This window comes from Nematolebias whitei, chromosome 1 (assembly GCF_014905685.2).
Source record: "Nematolebias whitei isolate Nwh7 chromosome 1, NemWhi1, whole genome shotgun sequence".
In the NCBI taxonomy this organism is placed as follows: Eukaryota; Metazoa; Chordata; class Actinopteri; order Cyprinodontiformes; family Rivulidae; genus Nematolebias; species Nematolebias whitei.
Genome location: NC_056498.1, coordinates 61,177,922 through 61,190,963, shown reverse-complemented (window position 1 = coordinate 61,190,963; position 13,042 = coordinate 61,177,922). Strand labels below are relative to the sequence as shown.

The following is a 13,042-nucleotide window of genomic DNA, read 5'->3' as shown; positions in this document are numbered from 1 at the left end:
ACCAACATGCAGAGTGGACAGACTGGTTCTCCACATACACACACACATGAGAACCAGGTAGAAGGAGATAAGGAGTGAGAATGAAAAGAGCAGAACAGAACTGAGAAACCAGAGCTAGTGAACAGAGTGATAAAGATCTAAATACAAGGACGTGATTCATGACAGTCCATGGTGTACCCTACCTCTTAAACTGCTTGAGGTTAGCACCAGCTCCTTGCGACTGAATTGACCACAGTCCACTTCTTTACTCTTTGCTCCGAAGCTGAAAGACTCAACAGGGAGACAGTGCTAATGAAAATTTAAGCTCAATTTGATTGAAAATCAGAGTTGGCCACTACCTTTTATGAATAAGAACGGTTTTATTTTGAAAAGCGCAACCAGAACAGGAGGTATGTAAAGAGGCTACGTAAGAAAAAGCAAAGCAGAAAAGCTGAAGTCCTGACGGAATGATTGTATTTCATGCCTCAGATTCAGTTGTTTTATTTTTTCGTTGTTTTTCCTTTTTTGCATTTTCTGGTTTGGTTCAAAGACAACTTGGTTAGAAAAAATTGTGCTTCAGGTCAGAATTTACCATTTAAAACCTTTACTTGCGAGAAAATTGCACTGTTTAGATTGTCTTGGCGACAAGCCCATTAAAGAATATACAAGTGCTTTTTTAGGCCTAAAAACAACTGAAATTATAAAAAAAATACATGTTGTGACATGATGTCAGTATGTTTTTCCATTCATCTGTCACTGTCTTGCTGTTACTGGCCTCCCTACAGCTTTTCATTTAAAGTATTTGCCTGTGCTTTATCACTGTCAATTAAACTTCAATCACTAACTAGTATGGTTCTTAGCTTCAGGGTGTTTGACTAGCTACAAGCTTTCATCAAAACATTATGCTCCATGACCGCCAAACCCAAGTGGTTACAGATTTGCATATCAATCCCAGATTGTTCTTAATCAAAACTGCTGCTTTCTCTTCGATGTGTCCACGAAATTCATTTTCGCCCACGCAAGCCCCTCATTTGTATGAAATGGAATTGGACGCATTGAAATTGCATTCCCAGATGAGCGGCGCTGATTGGGCTTGTGTGTCACGCTGCATGCAAAATAAAGAGTAAACAAAAATGAAGGGGATGATCCCTGCCGCTTGACTCGTGACGACAACATCACACTTGTTCGTGCACGGTGGTGTGCGCAGTCGTAGCATTCAGAGAAATGCCCCAAATTCATGTTTTTATTTTTGGGTGGAATCTGATTAAAAGCAGTTTCTTCAAAAACAAAAAAAACAAAAAAGAAGGAAAGAAGAAGTTAGGATTTTTTTTTTCCTCTCTTGTAAGTTATCTGATGTTTTCACTTTACTTTGGAATGTCTGAAACAAAATCATCTAAATGTTTAATTAAACTAAATGAAAATGGCAACTTTGCAGCTTGTGCTCTTAATATTTTTGCGATAGGCGCCATTAGGAGAAAAGTAAACTAAAAGTAGATTAAAGTTTACTTCAAATAGTTAAACTTTTCAACAAAGGTCCTGTGTGAGATTGTGCACAAAATATGTGTTGGGTATCAGTTTTAGTTACTACCCCATCAAACTTTAGGTCAATATATTTAAAGTCCAGTGGTTCATGAGATATTGCACTAACATGCGTGCACACAGACATAGGCAAAAAGTTTTTATCATCTACCTTTCTGTGGACAAGGAATAAAAAACTTTCTCTGTGTCTCAGTATTTCCAGGCCAGTAAACTTGGCTGTTTATTGCAATATGGTTTGCATATTTTCCATGCTGATGGTGTTAAACTGTGGGGGTGGGGGTGCAGGGTAGTTTGATGAGTATCAGACCTTTCTCCTGTCTCCTACATATCTTGTAGATTGTAAATATGGTTGCTTGTGTACCTTCCTGCACGTCCCTGGAGAAAACTATATATATTTTTTTTCCAAAGTCATGTGTGCAAACGTGTGATTTTGCACGTATGCCAGTGCGTTGATGTTCGCCCTCTCGCGTCATTCATTTATGCTGCTTTCAGTGCCGAGTTGTAACTCAGCAGAACATTAAAAACTCATGTGCCAGGTTTTTTTTTTGTTTGTTTTTTTCCTCGACACTGTTCTGCGTAGTTTAAATGTGAGGCTGTTAAAAAGACAACTGCGATGGACAATAACAAGAAACATCACTGCTGGATTTCCAGAGTTTTGTAGCTGTTGCAGTATTCAGTAGGTGCAGCTTACAGTTTGATTTAACATGACAAATGACACAAATCAGCCAGATTTGTCATAGGAGAGGCAAAAACCTGACAGCTGTGCTTGTTAGTCACCAACTTTATCGCTTCCCTTTCTCCCCCTGGAGACACAGCTGAGCCACACAAGAACCTGTTTGTATTTGTTTGCCTCCTTTCTGTCTTTGCTTTCATAATCCAAGATATATTAGATGAAGCAATGCGATCTACTCACGCGCTCTGTTTTGCTGTCTCCCCCCTCTCTCATATCCTCTTCCACTGTCGCTGTGCCATCCAGATGGAGGAGTTGATAGCACGCATGCAGGAGGAGAAAAATGGCATCCCCATACGAACAGTGAAGAGTTTTTTAACCAAGATCCCCAGTGTTTTTTCAGGTAAGACTTTTCTCTTGTGCCCACTGGAAAGTGGTAACCCCCACCCCTCTGCAGAAATCTACTGAAGTTGTCAGTTTAGTTTTTTTCTTTGCACAACAACAGTGGCAAAACGTCAAGAGGCCTTTCAACCTCAGTGACAAGTTTTTTTTTTGATACTCTTGAAGCAACATTACATCTGTTAAACTTTTTAGCAGAACTTGTCACCAGTCTTCTTTTGAAATAAATAATACGCTTTATACTACCGTACTTTCCACCTTCAAAGTCGCACCGCCGTATAAGTTGCATCAGTCCAAATGTGTTTAATAAAGTGGGAAAAAAAAACATAATTATATCGCTTCGCCATATAAGTTACGCCTATTATATGTCACCACTGACCACCTGGACACGTGGGCAGGTGTTGTGCCAAAAATCGATTAGCTGCCAAATGGCGGTCGCGGGAGCGTGCACGGGAGGACTTTAACAAGATTAAAACTTAAAAACAATTATTTGTTTGCTCGACATGATAGCAAAGGTGTGTCTCAGTTGAACTTTTCCTTAATAAATGCACTTTAATGGTTAAAAAAGCTTCATTTCAAAAGTTGATTCACGGCTGCAGGAGCTCGCCGAGGGAGGACTCGCTGTGCATTCTTTCGAAATTTAAACAAGATAACCACTTAAAAACAATTGTTTGTTTGCTCGACATCATAGAAAAGGTGTGTCTCAGTTGAATAACTCCATAATAAATGCACTTTAATGGTCAAATCAGCTGCATTTTGCATGGGCGGCGCTGCACAATTAAGCTCCAGGAGTTCCAGAGCGAGACAAAGGTGGCCTTGTATGGCAAGCCAAGTGTCTCATTAATAGCCACTTCTACCTATTATTTTATTTAAACCTTTATTTTACCAGGAAGAAATCCATTGAGATTATTAATCTCTTTTACAAGGATGCCCTGGGCAATATGCAAATAAAGCAACACAGTCTTAAAAATAATTATTAATATTATATTATATTGATGAGACTCTTGGCTTGCAATTTTAGTCGAGGACCCTCTAGCGGCTGAAAATGGTAGTGTTCAATATTTTCCATGACTGAATGAATTAAATCATCAGATCACAGCCAAAATGGGGTTATAAATATGGGAGAAAAAACATAAATTAGTCGCTTCAGACTATAAGTCACAGGACTTTTCTAATTTATGAAAAAAGATGTGACTTATAGTCCGAAAAGTACAGTAATCTTAGTGCAGTCATAGTTTCACCATGCAACTTTAATGTCAACATGAATTCAGGTTTACACTGTTGTCCCTGCAGATATAGTAAGTAAGGAAGGAAATGCATAAATGAATAAAAGTTTACCCAAAGAACAGCCACTGGCATCAGTCTCAGTCCTCTTTTCGCAGAACAGTTTGTCCAGCAGTAGTAGCCAGACGTTGTGGGAGTAACTAGTTGGTTGCGTCACTTTCTTGTTTTTTTTTTCCTTTTCCATCTGAAAGTGTGATTACTGTAGTTTGAATTATTAATTATACACTGGAATACCCCCAAATGAAAAATATATAGGATTCAAACTTACATTCTTAAGGTAAAGTTTAGGTGTGGCATTTATTGGACTGTACTAATGGAAAGGATTTCAAGATTTGGTTTAGTATTAAATAAAACAAATGTAGCATTTTCCTTTCTTTCTTCTTTTGGAATGAGCAATTTCTAACAATGTGCTGCAGATCCTGTTCTGTTGTAATCTGCTATGTTTTTACAGTCACTCCAAATGGACGTAGCAGATGATGTGAAGACTTTTAGCTCATTTGCAGCCAATGAATTAGTTTGTTAGTTTGCAAAGGAAAGTGGCATCCAGATCCCCACAGTGGTTTTCTGTTAGTAGAAACTGTTTCAGTCACAGTAAATATAAGAAGACTGAATTAGCATTTTTCACATAGACCCATTTTACAGTACAAGTTGTGATTGTAATACAGTAGTCCCTTGTTATCGTGGGAGTTTGGGACCATGTCCTCCCCCCTACGCAACAAGTGAAAAACCAGGCGAAGTAGGGATACAGTAATCCAAGTTCAAGTAAACTTTATTGTCATTACCATCTCATGTGGCACATGAGATGGAACAAAATTATGTACATAAGTAGTAGTAGTAGTAAGTAGTAGTTTATTTGACTATTTACTGTAGTAGTAAGTAGTATTTAATTTTAGTATTTATTATATAATGTATAAAGGAGTTTTAAAGCCTTCACACACTTTTGCAATGTCCCTAACAATTTTCGAAACTCTAAATGCTCTAAAAGAGCACAGCATGTCATGATCTCTGCTCTCTGCCATCGCTCTTGGCCACGCCCACTTCTCCGCTGCAGAGCGGAGATCTGACATGCTGCTGGAGGGAGCTTCTCCTGCAGCTGTGGGCTGCACACAGGTGCAGCAGGTGCTAAATAATTTAAAATAATTTGTTTTAAATAAAAATTCCATACCGATCGTATGGCTCTGCCGTCAATCAGCCAAGTGTGTCTTGTCCAATCTTATTTTGAAAAACCGCAATAAAGCAAGTGCGTGAAAAACGAACCACAAAGTAGCGAGGGACTACTGTACTGTGACTTTTCTGTATTGCAAATCTTTTTTTTTTTTTTTTACTGTAGATGGATAAATGTGTCTATTTGCTCTAAGTGTGTTACATTAGTAGCTATGTGCATTGTTGGATATTATTTTATGTGCGGTGTATTCATGTGTTTATTTATTAAACTGAACAATAGATGCGAAGCACAAAAACAGCTCAGCTGCTTTTTTTTCTGCAAAAACAAAAAACATGAAGATGTCAGTAAACACTCAGTTTCCTCTTCAGTAATATTATAGCAGTTATAATCTATAATTTATTATAAAATATTAAAAATTTACATTTTTTTATTAGTTTGTCTAAGCTTGTTGGTGCTTGAAATTTAATTTTAGTACTCAAACAGCTTCACTAATGAGAATGTTAAAACTTTAATTTAGTACAAACACTTCAGTTCGTTTTATACATGTATTTGTACGTCACTCCTTCTTATTGTAATTAATGAAAAATCGTGAGGTGCATATTTTACATTACAGACCTTTCCATTTACTATTAATGTTATAGTTACTTTCTGTTAACTACGCATGCAAACATCCTTAAAATGTACTCATCCATGTACGGTTGTGATATTAATCAATTTGGAGGAGAGCTTTGTTAGAGGATTACTTACATATCTTATTAAAGCTCTATCTTAGAAAGTGGGTCAACATTAATATTGTGAAAATGGGTTTGCATTAATGATGTTAATCCATCAAAAGTCTCTTCTAGTTATGATGGCGATCAATTCAACAGAATGCAATGACAGCGACGTGAAAAGATCAAATTTGGACGTACAGAGTAGCAGCTTGATGGACATGAAGACTGCCACAGGGCTCGTCTCTCTCACTGCATGACTTCTCCCATGTCTCCATTTCCCACCTTTTTTTCCACCTTCTGTGGCTTTTGTCTCCTCAACACACCCTCACCTGTCAGGATGACAGACAGTAATGATTGCTCGAAGATTATATAGCTAAAGTGCCAAAGTCACATGTGCCGGGGTGTGAAAATGCCCAGGGGGCAGAGGCTGCTGTTATGTTTGTCTGAGATGTGAAAATGATGCAGTAAAATTGTGAGGTGTTAAAGATGCAAGATGGCATCTATTATCATAAGTTTCATGCTTGTACTAGCAAAAGACAGACTTTGCATCCTTTTGGCACTTTTTTGTGTCCAGTTTGTTTTTGCTAATTTGCAATATAGACTGTGATGAACCCATTATAGAGTTGAACAAATATTCTGTTTCTATGGGGTACATAATATTTACTACAGCAAACCATTGCACCTATGGTCATTTATATTAATGAACCTGAGTCAATGGGAGTTAGCTTGAAGAAAAGAATATTGGTAAATTGATGGCCCTATGGCTACCTACAGTACATAAGATGAGAGAACATAATATTCACAGTGATGATGGAGGCAGGTGGGCAGGGTTAGGTCTCTTGTTGTTTTTAGTTTCATATAAATGCAAACAAGTGTTTGAGCACATTGTGGAACACGTTATACGCCATTGATTCAGATGTATGTGCTTTCAGGTTCTGATATCGTACAATGGCTGATGAAGAATCTGGACATTGAAGATCAAGGTAAATGCCAAATATTTCAATGCGTGATGCTGATCAGATATTAGATGTTTGTTTTTTCATTAATCTGCATGGAATAAAGAGAAATACCTACAGATCCTTTTGGACCAAAGCTTGCTCCGTTGCATGTCCTTACCTTGACGTTACTTTTTTTTTCTTGATTCTGTCTTTTTATGTCCTTGAGCTGTTGCTCACTACAATTCTTCTCCTGTTCATTCGACTTTTTCTATTTTGTTGTCACTACTTTATTCCAGGATGACAACAGATAATTAAACTGTCACGAGTAAAACTCATAAAATCATTTGTTGAGTCACTTTTTGCTATGCAGTAAAAAAAAAAAAACGGAGTCAAATTGTAAGAATTGTAACCTGTAATAAATGTAATATTTTGATTGTGTTCAAGATTGTAGGGAGAAAAAATAATAATTTGGTTTTTGTAAATTGTTTGTGTTTTTAGGAATATGTAGTGATTGTGCTTTTTAATTGGTTTAATTGGTAGGCTGCCTCAGAAGTTGATAATTTATCTTTCTTATTTGTCAATGCATACATATTTCTATCTTGTTGTATTTGTATGCAAAAATCTACTTTATGACACATTTATGCCACAATACTGGACACATACTCAGTCTAACTCTATCAAACAAATACATGTTTACGGTGTACGTGTGCATAAAATAAAACGCTTTTCATCAAGATTCATCTTGATGAAACTAGATATGAAACATGAAAACAGACAGTCTTTGTGCCTAAAGTCTATTTCTTTCCATTTTTTGCAGCACAGATAAAACATGCTGCCAGTCCCCCTGCAGCTGTAAACATTATGTTGTTGAAAATGAGGCAACTTTAGCCCAGATATCTGCTGGTGGGCATGACAAAGAGCCGAGAGAGGCAATTAATGTGGCTCACAGCAAGTTTATTATGCAAAGGCAAATGAGCTTTTATCAAAGTTTATTGGGAATCGAGAGGTTTATTTCTGAATGAATGCCTCAGATAATACATTTAATACTACCCAGTTTAACTCATTATCCTTTTATTTGGGATTTGTTTGCAGTTCAATTTTAGCTTTTTTTTCTTGTATTTGATTACCTCACACACACAAAAAAATGTTCTAGAGTTTAATTCTCAAATAAGCTTGACATTTATTTTGGATCATTTTAGCAGCAACTAGTTGCAAGTCAATACAGCTTGATTACAGTTCAGAACATCAGTCATTAAATATTTATATATATACCTATTATCATAGAGCGAGAGAAAATAAAATTGAAAAAATTCTGAAAATCTCTTTCTTGATTGTTGTCTTTACACATCTGTGGTTACAGAGAAAGGAAAAAACTGCCAGCAGCAATGATAGCATGACGCCGTATGATGCATATTCACAAAATGTCAATATAAAGTATGTAAATAGAGTTCAGGTGCAGCCTGCAGCGTATTTTCTCAGTCCAAGTCAACAATATGACTCATGTTTATATCACCACAGGATAATGAGAACCCTGGTGGGGAGTTTCTAAAATTATTCATCCTGTTGGAAATAAATGAATTAACAAAGGTGACAAAATGCATAAACTGTGACCTGTTTTCTTCACACCAATAAAACTTTTTGCGCTACTGTATCTCTGATAAGACTAGATCCAATTAGGTGCAGTTTTATTAATGTCTTATTATAAGGCACATTCAGTGACAGTGTAAGCTTTTAAATATACTTCAGATCTTTAAAAAAGTACTTAATGCATCATATGTAAAGCAGCACATGAACAAAAAAAATGTATAATGGCTAAGTATTTTGCATTTTGACTTTAAAATGTAGGAAAAGCATAAACTACTACATCAACAAGGGCTGTTTTCCATTTAGATGAAGTTTTATTTTTTGCAGAAGACTAATGCAGCACTCGTGTCTTTTTCTGCTCTAGCATGTCAAAATCTACACTATACAATAAACTTATAATGTCAACAATTAGATCTCTGTGGAATATTAAGTTGTCAAAGCAACAGCCACAACATTTAAAACACTAAAACCGTGTTTAAAAAAAACAAACAACAAAAAAACAAACAATTGAAAGATTAAATTTAAAAAAGGAATACAAAACTTGTACTTGTTAAGATGTGACTTTGTATTAAAAAGTCTGCCCGGATACAAACCTAGATTTGGGGGAAGATGAGTCCGTTACCATGACAGAGGTCACTGAGGAAGTCAAAAAGCTCCTCGGTGGCACAATGCCACAGGTGGATGAGATTTGCCCCAAGATGTTCAAGGCTCTGGATGTTGTGGGACTGTCATGGTTGAAATCTCTTCTGAGGACTGGGACAATGCCTGTGAAGTGGCAGACCAGGGTAGTGGTTCCTATTTCTCAAAAGGGGGACCGGAGAATGTGTTTATATTATTGTGGGATCACACTTCTCGCCCTCCCAGGTAAAGTTTACTCCAGGGTGTTGGAAGAGAGACCCGGATTCAGGAGGAGCAGTGTGGCTTTTGTCCTTGTTGTGGAACATTGGACAAGATCTTCACCCTTGTGGAGTTGCTAAGGGGGTCATGGGAGTTTGCCTCTCCAGTCTACTTGTGCTTTGTGGACCTGGAGAAAGCTTATGACCATGTTCCTCAAGGCATTCTGTAGGGGTGCTGTGGGAGTATGGGGTGCCTGGGTTGCTTTTAAGAACTATCCAGTCCCTGTATAACCAGAACAGGAGCTGTGTCCACATTCTTGGCACAAAAGTTCTTTCCCAGTTGGACTCAGCCAGGGCTGTCCTTTGTCTCCGATCTTGTTTGTGGTGTTCACAGACATGATCTCGAGATGCAGTCATGGAGCGGAGGGTGTCTAGTTTGGGAACCTCAGGGTCTCATTTCTGCTTCATGCAGATGATGTGGTTCTGTTGGCATTTTCAGGCCAAGACGTTCAACATGCACATGGGCAGTTTGCAGCCGATTGTGAAACGACTGGGACGAGAGTCAGCTCCTCAAAGTCTAAGGCCATGGTTCTCGACTGGAAACTGGTGGAATGCCTCCTTTGAGTCAGGGAAGAGCGTTTGCGTCAGGTGGAGGAGTTCAAGTATCTGGGCGTCTTGTTCATTATTGATGGTAGGATGGAGTGGGAGATGGATGGACGGAGTGGGGCCTTGTCCTCATTATTGAGGGCATTGCTTTGATCTGTCAAGGTTAAGAGAGAGCTGAGTCAAAAGTCAAAGCTCTCGATTTACTAGTCTGTCTACATTTCAACCCTAGTCTATGGTCATGAGATTTGGATCATGACCAAAAGAACTAGATCCTGGGTACAAGCAGCTGAAATGGGCTTCCTTCACAGGGTGGTCAGGCACAGCCTTAAAGATAGGGTGAGGAGCTCAGTCATCTGTGGGTTACTCAGAGTAGAGCCTCTGCTCCTCTGCATCAGAAGGAGTCAGTTGAGGTGGTTCAGGCATCTGATTAGGATGCCTCCTGGATGCATCCCTTTAGAGGTTTTCCAGGCACGTCCCACTGGTAGGAGGCCCCAGGGAAGACCCAGAAGTAGCTGGAGGGATTGTATATCTTCTCTGGCCTGGGAATGCCTCGGGGGGCCCCAGAACGAGCTGAAAAGTACTGCTAGGGAGAGGGATGTCTGGGTTTCTCTCCTGGACCTGTTGTCTCCGCAACTGATTATGAATGAGCAGTAGAAGATGAGCTCTACAACATGCTGTAAATAATTTCATTCAGTTTTTACCTTGCAAATATTGATATTTGTTTGTCTATCATACTGAAATCTTTATTTAAACTTGGAAAAGAACTCTGTTGGTGTCAGTATCCCCCTCAGATAATTCTTATAAAGCACGACACAAAAATGTAGCAGAGGCTGAAGCACAGAGTTTCTTAAACTTCCCTTTTAAAACACATTCTAAATGTATTTTTAATGCCTGCTTTAATGCATTTCATAAGCCTTTTCAGAAGATGTTTAGAGCTTAGTCAGTCCCTGAAAAACAATTTTCCTTCAGACTTAATAACACACAAGAATATCCAGTACGTGCATGCAGTTCATATAAGAGATAATATTGCTCTAAGACACAACACAGTGGCTGGGGAGGAAGGGGTTGTGTTTGTGAGTAAACAGATTTAAATAAACTATGAGTCATTATTTATTAATAAACGAAGCCTAGTTACAGATATCCACACACACACATGCAGAGCATCCTGACCCCTGAAAGCTGCATCATTCGCCTCGGCAGTAAAGGCAAAGCTGATCTAAATTTGTCTCTCACACGTAGAAGCCCGTATGGATGTGTGTATGTGTCAGAGTGAGAGAGCCGTGATGTGCAGGTTTTATGCACAAATGCACAAATCCTATGTTATTGCTATCTTAGCTCTGCCCTTTGAGACTACAGAAATGTTTTAACCTCTATATATCTGTTAGTCCATTAAAAAAGAGAAGAGATGAGGACGAGGATGCAACAGCATGTAAACAAAATGTTTCCTGTTCTGCTCCTAATTAACAAAATGTGTTGGTATTACCGCAGATCTGTCAACACATTAAAGGAAACATGAGGGATGGATGTAGACCCCATGAAGGACTTACAGGGCTTGCATCTGCAGGAAATAACTGGTGGCAGATGAGACACACAGTTGATGATGATAACATGTTTTCATTATCTGATGGTTTTAAATCAGCAACAGTCAACCATGAGCTGCAGAGCACCACGGGGAAGCAGGTTTTTTCTCCAACTAGGCACAACACCAGGTGATTTGACTGATGAGTTCCGCCTCTCCTGCTGGAGGTGGGCTAATCAGCTAGGCCTCCTGTCGAGCTGTTTTACTGGAATGGAGACCTGCCTATTCATCTGTCAAAGCCGTGTCAAAGTCATTTTAAGCAGCAGATTGTAGCTCAGCCACTGCTTTTTGAAGTGAACAGAGAATAAAGTTTATTAATGTGGAGGGAACCAAAAGACTGATGTTAATAAATAAAAGTAAAAAAATATATAACAAGTACCGTACTTGTCGCCATATAAGTCGCATCAGTCCAAATATGTCTAATAAAGTGAAAAAAAAACCATAAACAAGTTTACTTGGCCATATAAGTCGCAACTATTATTCGTCATCGCTGACCACCTGGAAACATGGGCTGGTGTTGTGCCAAAAATCGATTGGCTGCCAAATAGTGACCACGAGAGCATGCACGGGAGGATTTTAACAAGTATTTAACAAGATTAACACTTAAAAACAATTATTTGTTTGCGTGAAATTATAGCAAAGTTATGTCTCAGTTTAACTTTTCCTTAATAAATGCACTTTATTGGTCAAATCAGCTGCATTTCAAAAATCGATTTGTGAATGCGGTAGCTCACAGAGGGAGGACTTGCTGTACATTTCGGCAAAATTTAACTAGATATCCACCTAAAACAACAATTTCTTTGCTTGACATTATAGTAAAGGTGTGTCTTATTTGAACTTTTCCTTAATAAATGTATTTTAATGGTCAAATCAGCTGCATTTCGCCTGGGCAGCGCTGCAAAATGCAGCTGATTTGACGTTTGCTCCAGGAGTTCCGGAGCGAGACAAAGGTGGCTTGGTATGGCAAGCCAAGCATTTCATTAATAGCCACTGTTACCTATTAATGAGACACTTGGCTTGCCATATTTTTCGGGGGGCCCTCTAGTGGCTGAAAATGGTAGTGTTCAATATTTTCCATGTCAGAATGAATGAAATCGTCAGACTTCAGCCAAAACTTGGGTTATAAATATGGGGGAAAAAAACATATTAGTCGCTTTGGTGTATAAGTCGCAGGAGTTGCAAATTTATGCAAAAAGGTTTGACTTATACAGCAAAAATTACGCTATGTAAAAAGGGACATCAGGCGTTCAGAATTTGTGACCAAACAAGAAACAATTAGATTCAAGAAAAGATTTGTATATTTAAACCAAATAGGACTCCTTTTTCGCCTACTAACATTTGAATCATTATTAAATACTTTTTTAAGAACATAGCCGTTTTTATGAAGTTTGGTTTAGTTTGTTTATTGTCCACAAAAGAAAAAAAAATGGAAAAAGAGATGGTAAACAAAACACGATCTCATTGAACTGTGAGTGTTCATGTGTGACAGTTCTGGGATAAAAATTACGCCAAGCTGAAAATTGACTTTTTGTCTTTTTATTTTTTTCTGCCAGTCGAGGCACTTCACTTAGGAACGCTGATGGCTGCACACGGATACTACTTCCCCATTTCAGATCACGTCCTCACTCTCAAAGACGACGGCACTTTCTATAGGTTTCAGGTAAGAATAGAAATACAATAAAGTGTTTTTTGAACTATCTAGATATGATTTATTAAAAAAATATATATCTAAAATTGGAAATATTGTAAT

General features: G+C 38.2%; 1 protein-coding gene across 1 annotated transcript in view; it reads left to right on the top strand.

Annotated features, from left to right (window-relative positions):
- rgs7a (regulator of G protein signaling 7a) overlaps positions 1 to 13,042 on the top strand; it is a 67,431-nt gene that overhangs the window by 40,457 nt on the left and 13,932 nt on the right. The window contains exons 3-5 of the mRNA XM_037679743.1: positions 2,495 to 2,591; positions 6,682 to 6,732; positions 12,846 to 12,952. Of these exons, the coding sequence (XP_037535671.1) occupies positions 2,495 to 2,591; positions 6,682 to 6,732; positions 12,846 to 12,952 (255 nt within the window). The remainder of the gene's footprint in view (positions 1 to 2,494; positions 2,592 to 6,681; positions 6,733 to 12,845; positions 12,953 to 13,042) is intronic.